General features: G+C 34.9%; 2 protein-coding genes across 3 annotated transcripts; one reads left to right on the top strand and one right to left on the bottom strand.

Moving 5' to 3' along the window:
• The first annotated feature begins 517 nt into the window (after positions 1-517).
• On the top strand, positions 518-7,782 carry LOC135683313 (uncharacterized). 2 transcript variants are annotated; one of them, XM_065198534.2, is made up of 5 exons: positions 518-1,756; positions 5,559-5,688; positions 6,057-6,214; positions 6,978-7,134; positions 7,504-7,782. In XM_065198534.2, the coding sequence occupies exons 1-5, from the start codon at positions 1,415-1,417 to the stop codon at positions 7,770-7,772; spliced, it is 1,056 nt and encodes a 351-aa protein (XP_065054606.2). In that variant the 5' UTR covers positions 518-1,414; the 3' UTR covers positions 7,773-7,782. The 2 variants fall into 2 exon arrangements, with proteins under 2 accessions (XP_065054606.2, XP_065054605.2); XM_065198533.2 differs by having other exon boundaries at positions 6,978-7,206.
• Positions 7,783-9,869: 2,087 nt separating this feature from the next.
• LOC135683311 (vacuolar protein sorting-associated protein 53 homolog) lies at positions 9,870-25,528 on the bottom strand. The gene is made up of 24 exons (XM_065198530.2): positions 25,340-25,528; positions 23,871-23,951; positions 23,496-23,545; positions 23,146-23,212; positions 22,197-22,283; positions 21,493-21,608; positions 20,336-20,455; positions 19,721-19,799; positions 19,083-19,153; positions 18,522-18,594; positions 18,054-18,196; positions 17,583-17,724; positions 17,192-17,257; positions 16,827-16,918; positions 16,123-16,365; positions 15,615-15,735; positions 14,718-14,800; positions 14,298-14,376; positions 13,692-13,840; positions 12,915-12,984; positions 12,024-12,109; positions 11,690-11,741; positions 10,869-10,973; positions 9,870-10,028 (listed from the first exon to the last, which is right to left on the bottom strand). Exons 1-24 carry the CDS (start codon positions 25,493-25,495, stop codon positions 9,870-9,872), a joined length of 2,490 nt encoding a protein of 829 aa, XP_065054602.2. The 5' UTR covers positions 25,496-25,528.
• Between the last annotated feature and the right edge of the window lie 346 nt (positions 25,529-25,874).

Raw genomic sequence — 25,874 nt, 5'->3', positions numbered from 1 at the left:
AACGCTAAATTATTTTACTTTAGTTAGTAAAAAAACAGTTAAATGGGATAGACCAATGATAACTAGAATGCTATTATTTATATTGTTTATGTAATGATGGGTTTTTTTATCAAGGCCGTGTTTAATTCTTTCCAACAAACACTGGTTGAAGAAAAGTTATGCGCCGTGGCTATTGTTTCGGTGTAGTACACTAATCGGTCCCTATGCGTTTCAGTGACTGGATGAAGCGAATGGCGTTTCAGCAACCTTCATGAAACGGTAATAAGAGTAGAAATGACCAGGCGTTTTAGCGCAACAAAAACTTGTATAAGGTGACAGGTCAAAGTATCAACCAATTGCCCCATCAATATTTTTAGATCTATTTTAGATAAAAACTACAGTATAGTCTCGTTAGGTGGGTCCCCGGATAAGTAGGACGCCCGCTATGTAGTACAGATTTTTCCGGTCCTTTTAACTTGCTTACTATTTTCAAGCATTCGAATAAGTGGGACGCCCGCTAAGTAGTACACTTTTGCTCGAGTCCCTTGAGTGTCCCACTTAACGAGAGAGTACTGTACTTAATTTGGTTTTGACACGGGGATTTCCTGTTGGTGAGTAGAGTTCAAGGCCACACAATTTTGCAATAACAAATGTACCAAAAACATCGAAGCAAGATGCAAGAAAAAAGTAGGAAGAGACAAAAATTTCATCAACTCAAACTGTCCGACCCTTCACGCTGATCTTTAGAGTATTTAGGACATTTGGCGTTGCGCCTGCCAGAGGGAATAAGTTTGATCAAATCAACGCAAACCCAAGCCAATTGTAAGAAGATTAAAGGTAATGTGTCCATATAAAAGGACTGCGTCTACCCAACTTGTCAAGCCACCCATCAAAATAATGGTTTGCGATTGGTTAGTATTCTTGCGATGTAAAACTGCTCACATGAAAAGCTGACCTCGCAGCAGGATAAATAAACAGAACGACCGTAATGACTGGGGCGATGACATGAAAAATCACATGTTTCTAAAAACCCCCGCAGAGTCGCTTGCTATAGCTGGACACATTACCTTTAAGCACTTATCTTTGTCTAAATTTGTTTGTTACCAGGCTATAGCTGTCGTAATTTAAACGTCTCTATACCCAATGGAAATTTTGCATTTTTTGCAATCATGCTGCGTAGTAGCTGCATCTTTATGGACGCACCTGTTAGGATTGACTTCTAGGCAATCGCGAGTCGGATTCTCTGAATACACTTGTCAGGCACCCCTTAGTTGGGTTTTATGAATGCACCTGTTAGGCACCCGCAACTCTGGTACGCCATTCTTGATCAAGGACGGTCAAAAAAGGCGACAAATCATCTTGCAACTTGAAAGGAATATCTACCATAATTCTCATTTGATATTGTACAACTGCTGGTAATATTGCAAGAAATTCCATGGCGAAAGTATTACTTGCACTATTAAAAGTTTTAATCGTTTCGAATTCTGTAGGCTGCAACCTCGCAACGTTACTCCGAGAGAGTTGTAAGCACTATGGAAATTTTGATGTCATCCTCAAAGACATGACTTGCACAGGAACAGTTTTGACAGTCTTCACTGGGAAGACAAAACGACAATGCATACTCGAGTGCCTCTCAAACACTCAATGCAAGTCACTGAATTTCAAAGAAGGAGAAGGACATTGTCAGCTACTTGCTAGGAATTTGACATCAAGCATTGGAGCTTTAAATCAAAATCCCGGATGGATGTACATAACAACAGAAGAAAACGCGTTAAATGTAAGTACTGTTGTTGGTTGAAACAAAATTGTGACCATATGTCAACCATAAGACTTTGATAATTAACTCAAAAATCTATTGGGCGCATAGTCTTCCATTTTCTTAGTAATACGAGCAGATATTTTTGTTTATTTTTTTCTTCTACCTGTCAGTTCGGGCTCTGATCATGGGGTGCATGATTGAAACCGTACCCATGGAGAACATCTTCCGTAAACAGCCTTGCAAATGCGTCTTGATAAATATGCTTTAAAGGGAGATAAGTCGCTGGAATCAATTGTCGCAAGCGAAACTCGCGACTTTCCCGACTTTAATTGCCGATACAATTTGATTGCTAACTAAGCGCCTCATTTAATTCCCGCAATTTTCAATCTTTATTGAAAACATTTCTATTTGTTTTGCATAGTTGCTGAGTAATCAAAATACCAACAATCTATCTCCTTCAACTGAAAATTTTATATGTTATAACACGCCAGATTGTTGTAAACAAAAGAAAAAATATTTAATCAGGTTTTCCTAACGTTTTTGTAAAAAACCTAAACATTACCCTTCTGATCTATACGATCTTTTCCTATCATCTCTATATTTCTACTTTCGTCTACCACAGAGAGGTTTATCAAGCAGTTTGCGATTTTAGAATTTTTGTGACATTTAGTTCACGACATTTCTTGAAGAGTTTTCGTGACCTTCGCGACATTTTTTTTCCTTCAAAGTGGTTGTAAAAGGCTCTCTCTCTGTTTTTCAAAAAACGACGTAACTCAAAATTGTGCTTAAGATTGTCAATACAAGCTTAAACAATGGAAAGATAATTGCAGCTGCAGGTTTTGTAGGAGCTTTGTGACACAGATTGATACTTCAAAAGAGTCTATGTAATCAAACGAAGATAAATGTTACCTCGTTTGGGGCAAACAAAGGTAGAGTTGATATACACATTGGCGAGACCCAGATAGAAGAAAGCGATGAGGAGAAACTTCTAGGCACCAATCTTGATAAGAAATTAAGAAATTAAAAAACGTGTCCAAATGCTCTGTAAAACAGATAGTAAGAAGCTTCATACTATAGCTCGTATCTAAGCTTTCATGAAGTCGGAAAAGCTAAAACTTTTGATGAAGACTTTGTTATGTTCCAGTTTAGCTATTGTCCGTTGATTTCGGTGCTTCACGATAGAAATTTAAACAATAAGACTAGAAGTAACGATACGTTATGAAATGCATGCGCTTGAGAAAGGGAAAATGCCAAAGTTAAGTTGTATGATGGCGGTACACAGAAATGGACAAAGACAAACACAAGATGTACTTGATTATCTCAAGGATATCAACAATAAAAGAACAAAACAGCTTAGTAACACAACTTATAGTGAAAAAGTATTAGCAACATCAAATGAGCTCCCGTTTTTGCCATCATTACGAATAGATTTCTATCAAAGCTGCCAAACTCCAGGTGTAGAGACAAAGTATATTTTGAGGATTTTAAGAGTTTTTGCCTGTAATGGAACAGAAGCTTTCAAAATTCTCATGCTTTATACAGAAGGCTAGGTTCGCCATGAATAAATTTATTCGCCACATGCACAAGCAGAAGACTAGGTTCAGGAAGTTTTCCAAAGTGTACAGCGAATACCTAGATATCAAATAAAGAAATGGCAATAAAATCATGGCAAATGGGCCTAGCTATTTTCTATTATTCACCTCAAGAGATAGTTGCTACTATTCACATTTATTCTGCATCCAGACCATCGCAATCGCGTCAGTCAACTCGAGGCAGCTTTGACCAAAGGAAGTGAAGCCGGGAAAAATATCATTTTTACGGCAAGAACGGAGAGGTGCTGTACAAACAATTTTATGAAATGTGCGAATTTAAGCAAAGAATTCAGGCGAAAATTAAGTTTTAAGTGATTAAACTGTAAAATATGAAACACCTACGAACGTGAATAATTGAATTTCAAATGAAAATGGGAAGGTAATGCATAATTCTTGGCATTAATAGTGATGGTAGCGATCGTTGTTTTTGGAGGATCTACAGTCTTTTTTGCAGTCCCTAAACATTTTTAAGCAAAATGAGTTTATTGATCTGATGGCGAATATTTGGTTTATTCTTATTTATGACTTGTTTTTTAATCTTTCTTTGGTGGACCTTCGCAAACATACAGTCAAATATTTGAAGCAGATGTTTTTGACGAGGTGTATCAAGTGATCACCTTGCAAGGCATCGGTCATGAAACAAGGAGGAATATAGCAAGTACCAAAGGAATAAAATTTAAGGAAAAATTTATAAATTTTACAGAAAAGCGACAAAATTGAAAAACCTAAAATGGTATTGATAGGCCTAATTGTAAACAAACCGATGAAGTAAAATTGATCCATCACCACTTATATCCGTAAAGCGGAAAACCACTTACATTTCGCAGCGAAGTGTATGACACAAGAAAAAAATATAAATCAAAATGCGACGATCACTAAAATCACGGTTGCCATAGGGATCCTGTTCCCAAAAGACAATGGAAATTTTGCTGACGTTGCACTAAAATCTCAAACCTTGTCAAGATTAGAAAGCATGCTGTCGCATGCAATAAATAGAATTGGTGAAAGGTCCTTGAGAATTGCATACAAGGAAAATGTTTCTAGTTTTGAAAAACTATTGAAAACTAATACTTCGGTAACCATTCATCAGAGGAACCTGATGGTACTCATGGTAGAGATCTACAAAAAAATTCAAATCTAAATCCTAGCTTCATAAAGAAAGTTTTCAAAGGAAAGAAATATTTTACAATATAAGGTATTCCGATAAATTACAACTACTAATGGTGAAAAAAAATGCTTCGGAAGAGATGCTATCACCAGGCATGAAAATTCTGATTCACTTCAGATTTTCGGAAGACTTTAGAGCTGATAAATGCCAAGCTTGCAACTGCAATTTTTGTAAGATGTTTTAATAAAAGTAAAAAATTACGATTAAACCATAAATTTTATTTTTTTGATCATATTTTCCTGTTATCAATTTTTAGGTATATTTTATAAATAGTAGGTCTTGATTAGCAATTTAAGCAATAATTCATTTGTCAAGTTTAAATAAAAGAATGAATAATTATAGTCGTAGTAATAATAGTCTCTATTACTTTATCATATGTTTAACTGTAGATTCTTGATTTTATGCAACACTGTATAAAATGTTAAAAGAATTTATGTACTTTTATGCATTGAACTTATATCGTGTTACATTTTGCTCTTTTTCTGTAAATATTAAGCTTTAAAATTGGCTTTTTTTCTACTGTTAATAAATTGATAGAATAATAAGCTAGGAAAAGTTCTTACCAGAAAGACGTGAAAACGAAATCAACTCAGAGGATCATGCAAAACATCGTATTGTAGATGCCTAAAACACAAAGACCCAAGCCAGGCACCGCGCAGCCATTGGGCTAGCAAGGGCTATAGCCCCCTCACATTTTTGCGATAATTGGTTAGAAATATTTTGGAAAGTTTACTCTAGCGCAACTTTGGAAAGTTTACTCTAACGGATCCTAAGAAGTAGCAGTTCTTCTTGACTGGAAAACCCTTTTTTCATTTTCTAGGTGTTTCATTTTTTTTAATGATATGTTGTATTTTCTAACTTGGTTAGCTTGGTGTTTAATAATCCTCAAAGTAATTACATCTATCTTATCAGTAATTGATATCTTCTCTGAATCAGACTGTTTATCGATAATAAGTGGCAATATGGGGCGTTTTCCAGCAAGATATGTGGCAAAACCAAAACTTCAAGAGTAAAGGTGATTTCGAGCAAGCGGTTCAGAACTCTTTTTCTTTATCATCAGGTCGGTCCAAGATGTGTTGAATTATCTCCATGCCAAAATGGCGGCAAGTGTGTTGATGTGTGCAGTGGAGATGGATTCAAATGCCACTGCAAGGAAATGTTTACTGGGAAATATTGCGAGAAAGAGCGAGGTAAAGGTTGATTTCTGTACATACAAAGCACCTGTAGCATTCTGTTCACTAAACAAAATCTTTCAATAAAGCAATATTTGGAACATACACGAGAGCGACCAAATTAAGATCCCGTGACTGCGTCCTTTGATGTATACTGTCTTCAGCAACGACCATATGATTTGGAGTTCTGTTTTACAAAGTAGAGACATAGAGGGCAGTATCCAAATTACACTTTGCTCTCTTTTTACTGAACTGCCATCGTGCAACAAAAGGGGAATGAGCAGTCGTAGTTGTTTTTAACGAAACCCTTTTTTCCTTTTATATAGAGTTTGTGAGACTTCTTTGATTGACAAAGTCAAATTAACAAGTTATTGCATTCTCCTTAGATTTTGTTAGTTGCCATGCAGCATACGAAGCGGGCTACCGCCAGAATGGTATATATTTACTCACAAACATTGGGCACCACTATTGTGTCCTGACCCAGATGACTGGCTGTAACGTATTAGGGGGCTGGACACTAGTGTTAAAGACGGATGGAAGACTGGTAAGAGCCGTTTTTTGTTTCTGGCCATTTAGCATGACACGAAACAGAAAATATAAATAAATATTTTATGCTTCTTATTATAGTACCTCTATGCGTCAAGTAGTTATTATAGTACCTCTTGGGGAAGGGGTTGCCCTGTTGCTCAAAGAATTGTAGCAGGGATTGTACATTGACTACGCACGACGCATGTATACACACTTTATATAAGAAAATTGGCAAAATCTTTGTACGCGAGCTTCCTAACTTTTTTCCAACTTTGGTTTCTATAGTTTCTATGAGAAATTCTTGGCATGAAGACCTGATTTTATCAGATAACCAGAAAGCTAATGAGTAGTGACATCGACCATATGGTGATATCAGAAATGAAATGACGTGGTACGAAATGAAGTGAAAAAAGGAAATGAAGCAAAAGGGGTTTTCTCTAGCTTGGAGACTTAGCGTTCACCACTTCATACTGTGAATAACACTGTGAAAATGTTTTCCATTCATGTGCGAAAATTTACAAACAATGTCAATTAATAGGTAGAGACAAGGATTAGATTTACAAAGCAAATTGAGCATTTAAAGTTTGATAACGCAACTTCAAAAGTTTCTGAACTCTTTTTGCCCAAACAAGTTATTGTATCAAAGTTTCTTAAGTTTTGAAAATGCGAGTCAACTGTAGATCGTTTTGATATAAAAATGGGTTTATGGTTGTTTTATTAGGCATTCTTTTCAAGTGTACTTGTTGATAGTTTTATTTCTGCATCTGTTTCAACGCTAGAGCACATTTAGATACGGATCAAGTCACTGGACAACGAACAGTGTCTACAATCACGTCTATGCTTTGAAGGAGGGACTAGATGGGGACCAGGAGGCGAAGTTTCCGGCATTCAATACATTGCCGTTTACTAAAGTTTGCGCTGGAATGCGACTGGGAAGTGAGAAGAACTTTATCACTCTTCACAAACCGTCAAGCTCACTTTTGACATGTTTTAGTGGATCTTATGTCAGTACGTTTGCTTTTATTTGCCTCCTTTTTGCATTTTTGTCAACTCAGTACAATCTTACAAGTATGCAATCACTAATAACTATAGTCCAAGCATTGATGCCCGGAGCACTAACCAACAACGTCTTCTTTGATTGACAAAATAAACTAACAAGATAACAGGTTTTTATGCTATCTATTTGGGTCCCAAATTTCAGCAAAGATAAGGACCAGTGTAAAAATATCCCCCCTCCATAAACATTGCATCTTTATAACATTACCATTTACAAGCTTCAAACCTTGCATTATGTATTGTTTCAAGGTACGTTCCATCTACGGCAAAGTTGGTTGAATATCTTGAAAGGGAGCACGCTCCAGGCATATTGCAACGTCCAAGGTATCAATGTCATCCAAGGTACAGTTGACTCTCGAGTAAGGATTGGGATCCTTGGCAACAACGAGAATGACTGTGTCACCCCTGATTCGGGTTTGGGTATTGGTTTAGGCGGTGCTCATCTGCGAGGCACTGGCGTTTCCACTGGAGCCACAATGAATAGCCAGCAAGCCTTTGGATATATTCTCATACACTAAACAGTTTGCACTTGGACAGGAACAGTAAAGTCTACATTGTTGCGATATAAATTCGAAGAAGGAACATAAAGAAAAGGGTTAAAGTTGTGTGAGCTAATGATTGATGTGGCGATAAACCAAATTGTTCCTGAGATGGCACAAAGTTGTATGGAAACTTTTTTCAATTAGGAGAAGCAATGAGGCAGGGTAAGAAGGCAGTGGACTGTCAAAATATTTACGTATACAAAGCACTTAAAAGGCACGTAACTAAGATCAGATTTAGAGGAGGCCATCCACAAACTATTCAGATATCAAAGAAATGGAGGATCTTTCGAAATTACACGTTTTCTCGCTAAGTACGTCCAAGAATTGCCAATATGACGTGCGCGCAATTTTTTTGGGGACACGCCCTTTTGTTAAGAAAAGCATTTTAGTCTTTGGAACAATGCTAAAAGGTAAAACAACGGTCGAGGGTAGCAACAAAGCTTCTAAGATCGATCGGCATCTCCGAAGGAGAGATCTGTTAGGGTCAGCCATAACACTGACAAAACCCATAAAAGTAGGGCGATTTTTCTCTAGCAAGCTTTCGATGCACTCTTCCTAAACAGAAAAAACCTTTGAAGAATTTTTTTAAAAACTTTATATAAATCTGTGAAGAAAACCGTCATATTGTGTTATGACCTTGCTTTAGTTCAACGACCCCAAAAAAGAAAGAGGTATACTTACTGACGGGTGGGTTGACTTAAAGGCATTGAGCATGATAAAAGGAGAGGGTATAACAAAATAAGCTGAGTCATGATTTTCATTCTTCAGTGCCATTGGTAGACATGAAATTGATCACATGAACTCACCACGCACTGACTTTCAAAAGCGGATTTGTCAATGGCCAACCAAGGTTACATCTGGATAGATATCACATAAAACAACAGTAAACAGACCAAAAGCAAATAACCTTATAAAGAGAATGTCTATCTACCATGACTCAATGGCTTTTACAGTTTAGAGTATCCTGATTGTTATAATAAGCGTGAGATATTATTAGAAACTATTCCTTTTACAAAACTTGGTATGTAAGTGGTACGAGACAAGTCTGGGTTGGATTGGACCGGGGCTACAATAGGTTGCATTTTAATTAGAAAAGGGTACGATTTTGGTCACCTTCTGAGACGAAACCTTATTACGGTAAACAACAAACATAGAAGTAGAAGTAAATTATATAAGTCTAAACCTTCTATTGACTAATCGAATTGTAAACGTTGATTTACATTCGAGATTTCTCACAAGTTGATTTTGTATGACCGCGATCATGTTTTTGCAAGTAAAAGCGGGATTATATACTTCTGTTCATAATTAACAGTTTTCATTGCAAAAATACCATTAAAGTTTGCAAAATTGATTGTTTCTATGCGTTATCCCGTCTTCATTGCAAAGACATACAGACATTTTTCAAGGCCGAGAAGGAATTTGTTAAAAATCCTGCAGCTCAATCTTCTCGAATAATAATTTCGCTAAAGTATTGTTGGAATTGTTGGGACTTTGCAAACTAGGAATTAATCTACAGATAAGGCAACTAGCCACAGCTTAATTATTGAGAACAATAAGGTAGTTGAATCAAATTTGCGAATGGACGATTTCTAATCTTTAGGCCAGAAAGCAAAATCAATTTATGTTTTTATAATAGTGACTAAATGACTGTCAAATGAAAAAGCTTCTAGTAACGATAAAACTGTACCGTGCAGTCTTGGCGTTCTGTACGCCGGATAATTGTTCACGGAATAACATAAGAATTGTCAAAGTGACACCTGTAGGCAAAGCCGTAAATGTCGTTTGAGAGAAAAAGAAAGCATTTCATATACCCGATGCCAAATACTGATGCCTTGGATACTACAAGTGGGACCTGTTGCCGTGTTTAATGCCTTCCAAACTAATGAATTGAAGTACCTAACATGATTCAAATGGATTAAGATATAAAAAGACGGCTTTTCGTTTGTCTTTTCACAGAACATCCTCAAAATCTCAAGGCAGCAGGGTGATAAAATTCATCAATCCAAAATAGTATCTCAAACGCATGCATAATATATTCCCTAATTTATCAAACAAAATCCATTCACCTTCTAGTTACAAAATTTGTTTCTTTATCAACTTTTCTAATCGCTTGATTCTACTCGATTCCTGCTCAGGGGTCCCCGAGCCCGACTCCGCAGCTCCGGGGTTTCCTACAGATATTCTGCTTCTAAATAATTCTAGCATTGAATGTTGTTCATTTCTCTTCAGACCCTGCAAAGAGAGAGCACATTGCTGAAACAAAATTATGCAGATTATGAAGTTAATTTACCTTATTTATTCGCTTAGCAGTCATATTTTCTCTCTAAATCTCCGAAAATTTCTCCGCCTATGCATAAGACGGATTTCCGTGTAACTATTTTCACTGAAAATGTAATATTCTTCGCCTTTAGGAAATAAAACATGGATGTTTTATCAATCGTATGATAAGCCTCGTTTTCAGATACATAACAAAAGATTATCGACAATTCATCAACAGTGGCTGTTTCCAAAATGGTCGAGCTATCGGCAGTGTCACCGATATGAAGAAAGAAGACAACAGCGTATGATTTTGAAGAGAAATTTGAAAAAAATCTTTTTGTGTGTAATATCTAGCAACAAAAATGAGTTCCCTAACGGTGGTTTCCTATTTATAAGTATGGCAGTATCAACTTTTACAACCTTTTCAAGTCTTTTTTAAACATAATTTTTAAGCAAGGATAACACACATCGACAAAATAAATGTCTCTTTAATAGTTTGGTAGCTTAATTTCAACGTTCCCCTCAATTGATACACACGAAATTATAGAAGCGAACGAACGAGGCAATACATGATGCCCCCCCCGTATATACGCATCCCTGGAATACCCTTAATATATTTCTTTCCAACACGTGACATTCCAAATTTCTGTACTGATGTTCATTTAAGCCTCACTTTAAAAGGCCGAGAATCCATACGATTTCTATGATTAGTCAATTTTTAATTCCATCATCCGATTTGCATGCATGGTCATAACCAGCACAAGAAATAGGTGAATAAGTTGATATGTGAATAGGTGAAAAAACAGAACATACCTTCATCTCCAACAATTTTTGGAAATTCGCAGTGTCTGAATCGTTTAAAAGCTTTATGTAATTCTCAACAAAACCGCCGGGTGGGTCATGTGGTGACATTACAACCTGGGGAAGAATAAAAGAGCTTGCAATTAAGTGAAAACCCCAAAATAGTGTGCTAAAAATTGTAACATTGGCCTTAGAACCAGTTAAGGAAACTAAAGAGATTTTGGGAGCAACAATTCGATAAAATTCAGAATATTAAATAAATAAAATCAGACATTGTTTGTATAGGAGGTAGCGTTGACAGAAAGGTCAATCAGACATGAAACTCGAAGAAATCACTTTGCGTGCACCCACACTAAACATAGTAAATTTCCGCCAGTGTTCAGATCAATCAAAAAGGTTAATTACCATTAAAAATACGAAAGATGAATAGAATAAAATGGTTGTCATCTGGAGGGGGATGAAAAATAATCCTACAGAAATCTAAGACTGAAAAAAAGAATAATAACAATACGAAAGATGAATAGAATAAAATGGTTGTCATCTGGAGGGGGATGAAAAATAATCCTACAGAAATCTAACTCTGAAAAAAATGAATAATAACAATACGAAAGATGAATAGAATAAAATGGTTGTCATCTGGAGGGGGATGGAAAATAATCCTACAGAAATCTAAGACTGAAAAAAAGAATAATAACAATACGAAAGATGAATAGAATAAAATGGTTGTCATCTGGAGGGGGATGAAAAATAATCGTACAAAAATCTAAGACTGAAAAAAATGAATAATAAAAAAGCAAAAAATAAGAACATTGAACAGCAAAATAAAATCATACTTTGAGAATCATTTCTGCTTTAGACATTCCTTTTGCAACAATTTTAGTGAAACTGCAAAATAAAAAGATCATCAATCGTTACAAAAAGCAAAACGCGAAATTGTTAATGTTTTGATATTAACTAACAATCCCCTATGTTGTTCAATAATCCCCTTTTCGATAACAAAAAGGGCATAACCTAAGTTGCCTTTGAAGGTACTAATCATTTTGAAGGCCATAGGTACTGATTACAAGGGCACAGTCAAGGTATTTCACCGAAAGGCCTGCCAAGGGCCATAGTAATAATCTAAACGAAAAATTAAAAACCATAATAAGAATATAATTCGATCCGTACCTTGCAGGCGGTTTTCTTGGGACATTTGAACCGAGGGATGTCAGATCGAGTATGACCGTTTTCAAAGAGTGAGTGTCTAGTAAAAGCTGCAAGAAACGAAGAAATTTTACTGTAAAAACAGAAAATTGCATTAATAAAAACCTTGAGATTTAATCTAAAGGAATTCCAGAAAAAGGTGAAAATTTCTCTTCCCATACCAAACCTAAGGTCGTTTCGACACGGATTCGGTTTCAAAAGATAAGGTTTTCATCGAAATTGAAAAGAATCAGAAACTTTTGCGTGTAAACGAAACGATGCTTTTTCGAAGCCAGCGGTTATTTTTTACAAAAATCTCCACTCTGAAAAGCTTTTATAAATATATATGTTTTTAGACAAGGACTTGTCGTTGTCATGTAAATGGGAAGTGAAGTAGCAACGAAATGATTGCGTTTTCTGATGACAGCACGGTTAAGCGGAAATATAGCATATTAAAGTACACATTGTCAATTATTATTTAAGTGTAAACACCGAATAATGACTGAAGGTAAGAGCAACTTTGAATCCAGGTGCGGATCGAAAGTAACGTGAGAGGAAGAATGACGTGTTTGATTAGAGCTTAGTTTTTGTCTCCTCGGCGGCTGCTAACCTCTCACCTAATTGAAGAGTCCAAAAGAGAAAACGAACTCTTTCTACCTGCCCAATTCGGGATCTTTTGTTTTGATAGAGGCAGGTTCCAAAACACCTGAATGGTAATACGTTTCGGTGCACTATGGGATCTTGATAAAACTTAAACAAGTTGAATAGAACTGCATGAAGGGGCGTGGTATCATTACGGTACATTGATAAATCAAAGGAAAATCCAGGGATTCTCATAACAGCATTTAAAACCACGAAATAGATTAATAAGGATACCTGTTCTGCTCCAATCGTTGAAATAGGTTTGCATTTGTAAATATAGTTGATGAATCGGGGAATGAAAGAGCTATAAAAAACATGTTTTCTTATTACATCAATAGCATGTTATCATTATTCAAATAAGATAATGAGTCCCATGCCGAAAGTAGGCAGCAATATAACTGTATGCCTTACCAACCAGGCTATTGTAGCTTGGTGTTTGCAGTTATAACCAACAACGTAAAAATAAATAAATGAGTACACATATGAAGTAAAAGAATGCAGGTATTTTTGTGTGAGTTACCTAAAGATCTCGCAACAGTTTCTCTCTATTGTACAAATAAAAGCCTTATGAAGTCTCTGAAATCACGAGGCATAATATTGAGAATGGAAAGCTAACGGATTTTGGAATAAAAAGCCGCGAAATGGTCAAATTTAAGCATACACAAGAAAAAGACTGGTAACAATACGGCAGCATTTATAACGAAGATTTTCTCTAAAAAAGTATTTTACATAAAAGAAACAAATTCTAGTTTTAGAAAATTTGCAAGCTTAGGCTCTATGGTCTTATTGTAGTCGCCTTCAAAGGCTAGGCCTTAGATTTAAAGTGTGAGAAGGAAGAACCGCAGGATAGGCTGTCCGCCGGATTCTGTGAATCTTGCAATGAGATTTTAAAATGAAAGATTTAATATGGCTGATCTTTTATGATTGCCTTTCGTTTCAAGTCGTTGGGATCTTACTGGGAAAAAGAGCAAAGCTATGACACTATTGTAAGAAAAGAAATTGGGTGCTCACTTAACAAACTTAATGCAGAACTGAGTGAAGTATTTTCTTGACGACTGGAGACTGTCCCTGATCACGGGAATGGCTTGCTTCATGTGCGTTGTCATAGCTGTAATGTAGCCACTTTGATCACCAACAGTCTCAATGCTTTGCCAATGTACCTATAGAAGAACATGATTACGATCAAAGAGGGACATGACATCTAGAGCGTGGCTACCTGATTGAGCTTAACGGTCAATAAGGATGAGGAAAGAAGAGACGATACAGTTTTCGTCAGCTAAACTTGTCCTAATCTTGGTAAAAGATGAGCGTAGCAACAGCACATTTACTAAGGTGCTAAACAACTACAAAGCTACATGACCTTTGACGAAAATTCTGCATATCATATGGAAGCAGCAACCTCCCTAGCATACAGTTTGAAAATTTGTCGCCTTAGGCCCTTGGCTATGTTGTGCCATTTCGGCCTAAGGTTTTCAGCCTTAGAGTACTTACCGAACACCAAAAACAACTATGCTACTATTCTTCCACAATAATTTAAGTCTCTGGGCTCAAAATTACTAAGATTTCCACTTAGCTGAATAAAAAAAGGAGATTCTGAATAAGAGTGATTTCTTTTACCTTTATCATTGCAGTAAGTGCCGGCTCGCACGCATTTTCAAGATCCTGTACGAGAAGCTGTGTGCTGTTTGAAATCACCCTGAAAAGAAGAGCTTTTAGTTGTTTAATATCCCCCAGAATTAAAAAAACTAAAACTACATTGTACATAAAGGAATCAGTTTCAACACTCCATTAACCAAAAGAAATAAAAAGAGTGACATTTAAATGAGAGTAGAAGGGAAGAGAGAGAAAAAATAGGGTGTAGAATGAGATACAAAGTCAATTTATAAGTTCTACTAATATCAATTTTCTGATAACATCTAGGTGCTGAAACCAAAGTGCTGAAATATGTTGCTTAATCATAGCATAGTAAACAAATTTGAAATAACGATACCAAACAGAAAACTGCCGAAAGAAAATATTTTTCAATTAACAATTTACCCGTGGAAAACATCTGTTTCTGCGCCAAAATTTATTTTTTCAACGAATTCAGCATCTATTTTCTCCTTCAACTTTTCTTGAAGCTGACAGAATAATAAAAAGGATACATTAAAACGTCTAAAAGATGTTTGTTACAACGTAACTAATTATCACAGTTTAAGAAAGATTATATAAAACAACAAGAATTGTTTGCTATACATACAATTTAATGATATTTGCATTGAAAAGGTTGATGTTTCTTGAAAAGGAGACAAATTCAGACGCTATCGATGCGTAGATACATTTTCTGTAAAATTGATTTTATTTTACTGAAGTAACTGTTAAAGGTAATGTGTCCATATAAAAGGACTGCGTATACCCAACTTGTCAAGTAATATGAAAATAACGACTTGTGATTGGTCAGTATTCTTGCGATGCAAAACTGCTCACATGAAAACCAAACTTCACAGCAGGGTAAATAAACAAAATGACCATAATGGCTGGGGCGATAATATGAAAAATCACATGTTTCTGAAAACCCCCGCAGAGTTACTTGCTTTAGCTGGACACATTACCTTTAAGGAGGGTGATTCTAATGCCTGTTGGTAACCGTTTCTAAAGGAAGATGTATAGATAAAATCTATACCTACAAACGTGCTCATTTCAACACAAGAAGCAAACGCAATATGAAACAAAAATACTGAATGAAATGATCGACAGATTAATGAAGAACATGTTTTGCTCTCTGGTCCCTGGTCACATGAGGCAGGCATTGCTACCATTGTGTATTAGTGGGATTAATTTCAATTTTAATTTGTGGGTTCACGGGATTAATTTCTCAAATCACACAGACCAAACCTAGTCAATGATTCCATCTGAGCATAGACTATGATCTGAAATACAACTTGCAAAACGCACCTGCTCAGTGGTTTCCAAACAATACTCCGCAGTAGTTAAAATACAACAGGTCAGTCGCTTTTCTTCAGCGTTGAATTTGATTTCAGAATCTTTTAGTATACTGGCCAGACCAGAAGTTACTCTAAAATAGAACAAAACGACCAACGATAGAAAAATACTTTGACACACCTCAATTTCACATTACTAAATCCGTGATAGCTATGCTCGAAATTCACGTCGTAAATATGAAATTATACACTTCTTAGATTAATGTTGTTAAACTCATAAATCGACTCATGTTATTAGGCCCAAAGTTTTGAGAAGGTTTATTAATCACAAATAAATGCCTTTCAAGAGAGGATTGGTGACAAAAACGTTTGTCATGAATATAAAAATGCATACTGAAGGTGCAAAATATCTTTTCCTTAAACATAAACATTGGTATATCTATGTTTCTTTAATTCCAAGCTACAGACAAAACCCCATATATCTAATTAAACGCAAGTAATCCGTGAAGATAGAAACATACTTTGGTAGATTGCCGGTCAATATGCGATTTGCATATTCTTTCAAGAACTTTTGGAACAAGCTCGCTAAAGACAGCAATGGAGTACCGGTGCTCAATACCGCGCATTGCACCATGCACTTCTTGTAGAAAACAAACAATTCACCAGCGCTTGGCAAAACAGTACTGTCTCCATCTGATTCCAGCTTAGAGACTTCCCGCGACTTGAAATCTTGATTGAATTTGTCGATCAAATCAGATAGATTCCTAGAAACAAATTCAAATCACATATATAAAACCAAACATACACAGGGTAGATGAGTAGATCTATAGACGCAATGGCGGTCAAATATTGGGAGGGTGACAAGTCTATTGTTCTGATAAAAAATGTCACATTTGTCTATTGTTTAAGAGCAAAAGACCATTGCTATAAAAAAATTGGGTCGTCCCCTTCGCCTCCCAAGTGACTGCCACTGTATAGGGGTTACGTACCATGGGCAATTGCCATCTTAAGTCTAGTTCATTCAAATTTGCTTTTGGGGGCCTTTTACAGGAGTTTCCCCATATCTAAAAATCTTTATATTGGATTTTTAAATGTTAAACATAAAAATATGCAGCCTTACATCGCTTGACGAAATTCAATGCTGGCCAAACCTTTAAACTTCAAATTTTCTTTTATAGATTAAAATAAGTGAAACTGCTTAAATTTAGAATCAATATCCACATACTTGTCCTGCGAGTCTATGTAAATATGAAGGTGAGGCTCGAAGCATCGTGATATCAGTGCTGTGAAACTTGATTCTGTGGATTTTGGGCTTTTCTGTGGAACAAGAAAATATTTTCACAAAATACAAGCAGCATTCAAAAATGGACCTCGTCAGACATATCATAATGAGCCATCATTATAGTAATTGTAGATTATTCACCATCTTTCAACAGCCTTACAATAGAGTATAGTTAATCAAATAATCCTGTCAGAGCTTAGTGGGCAAAGTTAAAATGAGCGACATTATGTAAGCTTATTACATTTCAATACTACATTTATTAGAACCGTAAGTATCTTTCAATGCAAGAAAAAAATTGATAAACATACAGATTTGATGCCTGCGTCCTTTGTGGCAGGAGATTCTTCATTTCCCGGTTGCTTTTCAGGCTTAATCTAGAAAATCAAAAGCAATTACATATTTTTACACCTAGAGCTTAGAAACAAGAGTGTATAAAGAAAATTAGTTTAATTCAAAGATGGGACAATACACACTTTTATAAAGAATTATAGATTAAAATATAAAATTGGTACAATAATTTTATATTGTGATAAAGATATATACAAAGATATACTATTTTGATGGCTCTATTACGATGATGATTTCTTGACGAAATAATAAATTGCCAAACCAAACCATGAGAAAATCACTTAAAAATCAATTAAAGATAAAATATTAGTTAAGAAATAATTAATTTATGGGTCCACAATTCTTCAGTACCTCTGGCTTTTTTATGACATGGCTGTAAGGGAATCTTTTCGACAAAAACCCTTCGAATGTTGTCGTCCTCTGAATTGCAAATAACAGCAACTTCACATCGATATCTGTGCTTTTTGCCGCCATTATATTTGATAATTCATTTCTAGAACAAAGAAATTTTTTTGCCATAAAACAAATCAGTAAGAAAGCGTCAATTTAACATCAGGTTCTCTATAAAGAATAATTATCTCCAATTTACAGACCTTTCTGTTGAAAGCGTATAGCCTTAATTATCCTTAATTAGCCTTAATTGTTGAAAGATATACAAAAAGTATCTTTTCTTTTATACAAATAAATACAAAATTCCATCAAAACACTCGGCAAGCTGCAAGAAAAATGATTAAACAGTATTCTGTATCGCTAAACTGCTTTAACAAACCCATCAAAACTAGCACAAAAAACAAGAAAAACCGTTAAAAAACAAATCACCACCTTGTTATCCTGCAGAATTCTTTGCATATTCTCTCGTCGACACACCAGTCACTAGGGAAAGTCCCAGTGAAGTCCTCTTCGTATTTGATCAGAACTCTCTTCATCCATGCGTATCGTCGGTCGATCTTGTCAATCCATGCCACCTTGAAATACGCAATTACTTGATGTAACTAATCTCAAACAATACAATTACCCTGGTATACAACGGAATACAACCTTTAACCAAAGTAAATGAATTCCTGCAGAAAATTTCGAAAAGGTTACAGCAGTTTATGAAAACATGGTTTCCTGTGCCAGTTTTTGTTAAATATTATTATCTAATGCTACTTTCAACATTTGGGATACATCGATGTATCTAATTTAATGTGGATGTGAATTTTCTGATATCTGAAAACCAATAGCGATCAAATTATATAGCTAGAATTTAATGCAGCAGTTTGGATTCAAAAATATTTGAGTAGTACTCACGTCAAAGTTTTCATTGAAAACATTAAGATAATCCGCAAGTTGGAGTTTAATGAACCAAGTTAAAAGATCATCTCTGAAATAAGAAGAGCAGTGTTTATAATTGTAAAGCATAGCTATTTGGACATTGTTTAGCACATTTAGATCAATACTAAAGCGGGACAACAGGGTTTTAGATGCTGAGTCGAGAGAAATGACAACTCATAAAAAGTTGCTACTTTGAATGGTTTTCAAAAGCATAAATTAAAGCACAAATTGAATCAATAAACATTGAATAAGAAAATTTTCACTTTTTGGTGGCATGGTTTCAATATCAGGTTTTTAGCAATTTTGGTTGTTTTCGGTGATAGTTTTAATTCAACTGGTTTAAAACGCCTAGTAAGAGTCTGCCTCAAACAAGGGCAACAAGACCTTGTTTGAGGCAGACTCTTACTAAAACGAAACTTCTTAAGCGTATTTACAAGCTATCACGATATTCAGGCTAGGAATTGTTAATATCATAATTAAATTTTTAGCTCTAGAAAGTTAATTCTTGCAACAAGTTTGTAAAAATAAAACTCTAACTTGAAACGAGGATCCAAGATGGCCACTACTTTGCAAGCATCAGCTAGCTGTGAGTTAGGGCCTGCAGGAGGCTGAAAATAAGCAAAAAAGTCGCGAATAATACTTTAAGTAGTGTCAGAAAATTACTCCCAGAAAATAAGATCTTATATCTAACTTAATGTAACCGTGTTTTCGGAATAAAATTTTCGGACAACTCTTCATTTATAAATGAAAGAGTAAGCCTGAAAAAATACCATCACTCATTACTTCCATTAAAAATTTTCTAGGGGAACATTGAAATTTTACATTGGCTAAGAAATATAGCCATAAAAAGTTGCATTTAATGTCTTGTTGTATAAAAACTATGACAGTCCTCCGTAACTATTGACTCACTTACTACTCAAATAAGATGCTTGTGTCCGAAACAACACGTAATAGACTTATGACCTACACACGTCAAAAATCATGACAAGTGAAGAGTTAAAGCTAATTAAAAATGCAACGAGACCCCATACATATCTATCAACCTGAATCCCGTAAAAGTAAAAAGATGTAAGAATTTCTTGGAAAACTGTCTAACTTATTTGAGGCAGCGACTTTATACAAACATTGCACCTTTTTATAACATAACATAAAAGGTAACATCTAAATACCATTACCTTTATTCCTGGAATTGACACAGCATCCTTAAAATCTGAGAGGATTTGATTCCCTAATTCATTTTGAATACTTGTCACTCTACAGGGAAAAAATTGAAGTCATTAATAGCAGACTTTGAGAAGTTTAGCGCACGTAAATGCTTGCCAGTTATTATAACAATCATTATTCTAATAGAAATACCATACACTCCAAGATTTTGATACGTTATATGCTGGTGTTTTCTTGCGTATGCAGGAAAATCTTTAAAATATCCTACTCAACTGTGTAATTATCAGAAACTACGATACAAACTGAGCTGCTATCAACTATGTTTTCCTTCAGTACAATGGCGTTCTGCAGGTCGCTCGTATAAGTTCTTACTAAAGGAAAAGGTTAGAAAGAATATTTGTCTGTAATTCTGTCTGCAGTATCTCTCACAAGATGGTGTCTGGCCAGGGCTTGTTAATAGCTTGTTAAAAGGAAACTTTTCACTCTTGAAAATATTTGCTCTGCTATGAAAGAAAGGCTAAATGATGGAAAAATACCTTCTTGATAAGCAGAAGGCCACGCCAACAAAATGAAAGAACTTTCAATGTTTATCGAAAAGAAACGAATACACATAAATAATGACATACTTATCTGCAAGCTGCCTAATTTGTGGAACACTGAAATACTTTTTAAAATGGTCCAGGACATTTAATACTCCTTGAAGTAAATTGGCTACTTCTCCATACTGTCGGTTACGAGTTAAGGATCTAACAAGAAAAAATAAAAATTTCGCTTAACCTCAAAACGGCTTAAAAACGTCAATGGGTGTCATGATACACATACGTCGAACAAACCCCCATCTACGATTATATCAAATCGATGCGCATGCAATTCTAAATTCAATTATCAGTGGAACGCATATGCATACCGAGCCTGTTTATCCTATGTATAACTATAAAAAATACCAACAAGGGGTGCACCATCCCTTGAACCCCTTTTGGCGTTCTATTTGGTGTAAAAATGAACCTACAAAGCCGATACTATTGCCTTTAAAAGGGCAATTTCATTTTGTTTCAAGACTAACATAAGACAGGTTTTTAAATTTTCATAGGCTTTTTTTCCTCATTAATTTTTTAACTTAAGGCAAGATAGTGAACTTCATTGACTATTCGTAAATTCTTGAAGCTTATTTTCAGAAAGAAGTTACATAAATTAGGCATTGACGGATATTCATCTTTCTACATTTCAATCCTACTTGAGTACAACAGTGTTGTGAGAGAAAGGAGCAGGGGCGGAGGGACAGGTGCCACGTGGCATCATCTTATGGAAAACTTTTGCGTTTAATTAGATAGAGTAACGAATATAATTGTGCAATTTTGAAAGATTTTTCATTTACAAGTTTTTGAAGAATGGATCGCTGTTCTGCTATTTGAGTCAGGCAAAAGTTTTCAAGATAAACCGATGGTAATTGTAAGCCTATTGAATAAACAGATTCTTTTTACGCAGGATACTTTTTTGTCAGAATGGCAGTTTGTCCGGCTTTCTCTTCGGACCTAAAGCCACGATGCCCCTGCTGGAGCAGCATTTTAACACTTTGCGAATATAAATTTATCTATCATCATTGATTCTCTTTTCTGTTTCACTCTTCCTTTTTTCTTGTTTATCGTGTGTCAAATGGATGATGTCCAACTGAAGGTTGCTATTATTAATTTTTATTTTGAACACATGATTCTTTCTCAAATATAAAACCTTTCTATTGCATTTATACTTCAAACCAGTCTTTAACAAGCAGTGAGTCACTTACTCTAAATTCTCAACGCCACCAACTAGAATGTGTAGATGATTAAGCGTGGTAATTGATGTTGTAAGATGTCTTTTTGCGTGGTCAAGCTGCTTGATATCTCTCGTTATTTCTTTTACCTGTAAGACGAATAACAATTTGTCTTTCAAAACCGAGCTCTGCTTACAGTCTTTAAATAACAGAGAAACAACGTGAAACGAAAAAACTTCCAATCATAAAATGAATGAATTACATGTAAATTTTGGTGGAAGAATTTTTCTACCAGTTAGAGTTACAATCGAACTGTCTAAGCTGGGAAAAATATTGTAGCATTGATTAAATAAATTAAATAACCGGAAACAAAAATGTGAGCTAAAATATTATCTTAAGGAAACGTTAAATTTCACGTCTTTTTTGAACAATCAGTGAACACTGGAATTAACCAAATCCTAATTCTTGGAGCTTTGAGTAATTACCCAACATATCATACCAAATATCTAATCTGCACTTTCAAGCAGTAAAATACTGTCTTTCAAGCAGTAAAATGCTGTCTTTCAAGCAGTAAATTACTGTCTTTCAAGCATTAAATTACTGTCTTTCAACATAGAAACTGTTCAACCTAGGTTGAAAACCTCTACGTTTGTGAAATCTCAATGAATTTCAAATAGAAAAGCAGGACTACAAATCAAAATAAAGTGCAACATAAAAAAGAATGAAAAATGTGATACCATTTGCTCTGACTTTTCAGCCTTTTCTTTTATATCTTTTATTTTTGAAAATAAATCATGAATGGAGCTTTTTGCCTCTTCCAGTGCCTAAAAATACAAATTCTTAATATTCAATAAATAAAAAAAATTGAGAATCTTAGACTACTAAATACAATAGAAGTAATTATTCTGCACTGCTTGGAAATCCCAACATTGTGAGATTCTGAAGCATAGAGAGGTACAGCCTTACATAATATGATTCACTGAAGCAAATAATCATGTTGGAACAATACAAAGCTGGCAAAAAAACTTGCAAAAAAGAAATTCTCTAATTCAGAATTTTCTTAGTAGTATGGGTCTTTCTGAGCTAGTGGTAGAAGTTGCCCTTTCTGAGAGGGGCAAGCCTTATCAATCAGTTGTCTATACTTCTCTTTAACTGCTAAAAAGCTCATTTCTTTGTGGTAAAATATGTAAGAAGAGAGAAGTTTATGCACAATTAGCTGAGTTGAAATGCTAAGTTCCCAACATTATTTAATACATGAGCCTAATTTCAAGACAACAACAAACAGAAGAACACTAGAAAAATATGTAGGATAATGTGTAGGACAACTAAACTGAGAGGTATGGTTGAATAATTATTTAGTACGAAAAAAAACATTAAATATATGTACATACATATGAATATAAATGTATTCGCAAGTACCTCAAGACTTATATTAGATATAATTTTATTTTAATTTTAAAAACCATTTTTTAATTTACTTCTATTTAATATTCTTTTATTTTAAAGAAAAGCACTGGAAACATTGGATATAACTCATACTTCTAAAATGATCTTAATTTAGGATTTTAAGGATGTGTATATCTAAAAACTTTACTTTGTTGCAAAATGCTTAGATGAGAAATGTTTATGTTAACTCACAGTTTTCATATATGAAAACACCGAGTTCAAAGAAAGGAAGCTTTTTACCTGTCTGCCATCATGCCCAACTTCAGTTTGTCCCCTAATTGCAGTCCTTATTTCACCATCAAGCCTCCTAAATGAAAATGCTTTATGTATACATATATACAAATGGTTGTCATTACTATTTCTGGCATATTATACAGTCAAGATTTTCATAAACTCTCAATCGGATTACAAAATAAACTTTACTAGTTTAATGCCTTGGGCAACGGGAAATCTAAAACCCTTTACATCACAATTAAAATGATTTAACAATAAAAGCATTTATTTATGACATCTAATTTAATTTACATATTGAATCATGTAAAATTTTAAAAACTTTCCAAACATTGTGTATTCTGAAAATGTATGTTCACCTTATCCTGAGTCGAATTCTTCCCATAACATTGTCAATGTTTGCCAATGACTGAAATCAATAAAAGAAACAATACATTTTGTTAATACCTTGAATGATAGAGTGAAAATTTTATTTTCATATTAACAAGAACATGTCTGACAATTCTATGACAAATCACATCATTTATGAGTCACATTATATTTCAAAAACAATTGTAACTATACAATACATTTGTTAATACCTTACATGACAGAGTAAAAGTTTATTTCCATAATAACAAGAACATGTCTGACAATTCTATGACAAATCACATCATTTATCTATGCCAAAGAAAATTAAATTGTATTCAAAGCTCACGAGTAACATTAGATTACCAAAATAATTGTAACTATACCTGTTCTGTGGGGAAGAGTTTATTGATGTAATCAACTGGATTGAAGTCCTTGTTATCCAATGGGTCATTACCTGAGATCACCTGTAAACAACATAATCTTGTCAGACATTATACACCTGAAACATTCACCCATCATATCATAACCCATCTCAAGAAAATAAATGTTTAAAAAACATAGGAAGCAATACCATTATATGAACAGGCATTAAAATAAGAATGTGACTGTGTTTAAGAACTTCAACCAAAGAAGATGAAGCTACAGAACTTTTTAGATTTGTCTGCAGTCATTTGTTACTTGTTATTAGTTATTTGTTTCTACCTAGCATCCAAAGGTAGTTTTTAGGACATTGAGAAGCCTATGCTTATCAAGCAGTATCCTGGTCCTTCCTCTTGATGCGACCACACCTCCTGATTCCTACACCTGGAATTGCGGAGAGCTGGTGACTCTCTCACTCTGGGTGAAAGTTTGGTCATGCCAGGGACTCGCACCACGGACCCTTGGGTTCCTCGTGCCTGCTTTTATTTGAAAAACAAATCAAGGAATAGCAATTAACAACTGATTATATGATCTCTTATTGAATTTTTCTACTTAAATATAAAAATTGAACCTTTTCAAAGGTGTTTAACTGATATTTAATGACCTGACATGAAAATATGAAAATGACCTGACAGGCTTTCATGCTACTCATTCAGACTCATTCATGCAAACAATTCCAAAATACACTTAAAGAAAAGAAACTGATTACTTATTTGTGTAATCAATTATCTAATTTTCCCATCATGCCATCAGACAAGAAAGAGATCAATGCTGTAAAAGTAGAACAGCTTTTTAATGAACTGAAAACATTTTAGTGAACATTTTATCGGTCTCACATATCTTGCTGGCATGCACCAATCTTGACAAAACAAAATTTAAATCCATCCAGGATCAAACTGTTTACAATGGAAATTATCATCAAACAGATAGCCCTAAATGAAAAATTAGATGTCTCCATCATTGTATGAAGACACAAAAGCTGAATGTTGATTGCTACAGCATCTTTTGAAACTGTAACAATTTCCCTTTTGCGAGAACCAATAAAAATATTTGCAAGATTGTTGTGATGGTGACATTGAGTTAGTATAATTTTGTAGCTGCAAGCGATACAAAGTTGGTCCCTAATTACAGGAAAGCAGGAATTTTTCACCTTGAAACTGAAATCGTGTCACTTCAAAAAGTCAGACAACCAGCTACATATTTATAGTCAAATCATTTTAGGCCTGATGAAATCTTACATTACAATTATATAAATGAACACACATTTTGCATTATGAATGTTGTGCTATTCCACTTGTTACAGCAAATTAGCACAGTTCATTTCTCTTACATAAAAACTCGTATACTGTATTGTAACTCAATCGATGCGTAGAAAAATAAGTATAATTTTCACGTTCAGTTCAAGAAAATGAGCAATTAACGCTTCTCTTACCTCTGCGATCGCACTTTCTACATCTTCGGGGAAATCTAAGAAATTGAATAAATCATCGTCACCAATGTCATCCCCTGTATCATGCTGAAAAACTTTATTTTTCCCATCTTTTTTCACATTTTCTGTCGCTGCTTCCGCCCCTTGATGTTCGGCCATCTTGACAATCGTCTAGACTAGCCTCTTTTTCAATTTTGGTCAACAAATTTTTCAAATACCTCCAACCCCCGAGTAGCCCCCAACCCCAGGGGCTTATTTGTGAAAGTAAATTTTTGGGTTGGGACTTTTCGAAGGGGGACTCTTTGAGGAGAGTTACTCATTAAACTTTATGGTTGATGTAGTTTAACTGTAAGAATCATGATCATTCAACAGAAAAACACCTATTCTAGGGGAGTTTTTTTGAAAGGTGGGGACTTAATCGAGGATTTACGATATTTGTATTTCCAGAATTTCTAATTTCCCGGATTTTTAGCGTGTGTGTTAAAAAGAAAAAACTCTGAAAATATCTAGAAGTTTAGTCTTTCCCGTTAAATAATTT

This window comes from Rhopilema esculentum, chromosome 7 (genome assembly GCF_057945365.1).
Source record: "Rhopilema esculentum isolate cy_ngs chromosome 7, ASM5794536v1, whole genome shotgun sequence".
Classification (NCBI taxonomy): Eukaryota; Metazoa; Cnidaria; class Scyphozoa; order Rhizostomeae; family Rhizostomatidae; genus Rhopilema; species Rhopilema esculentum.
The sequence above is the reverse complement of the archived record's forward strand: the minus strand, read 5'-3'. Positions and strand labels throughout refer to the sequence as shown.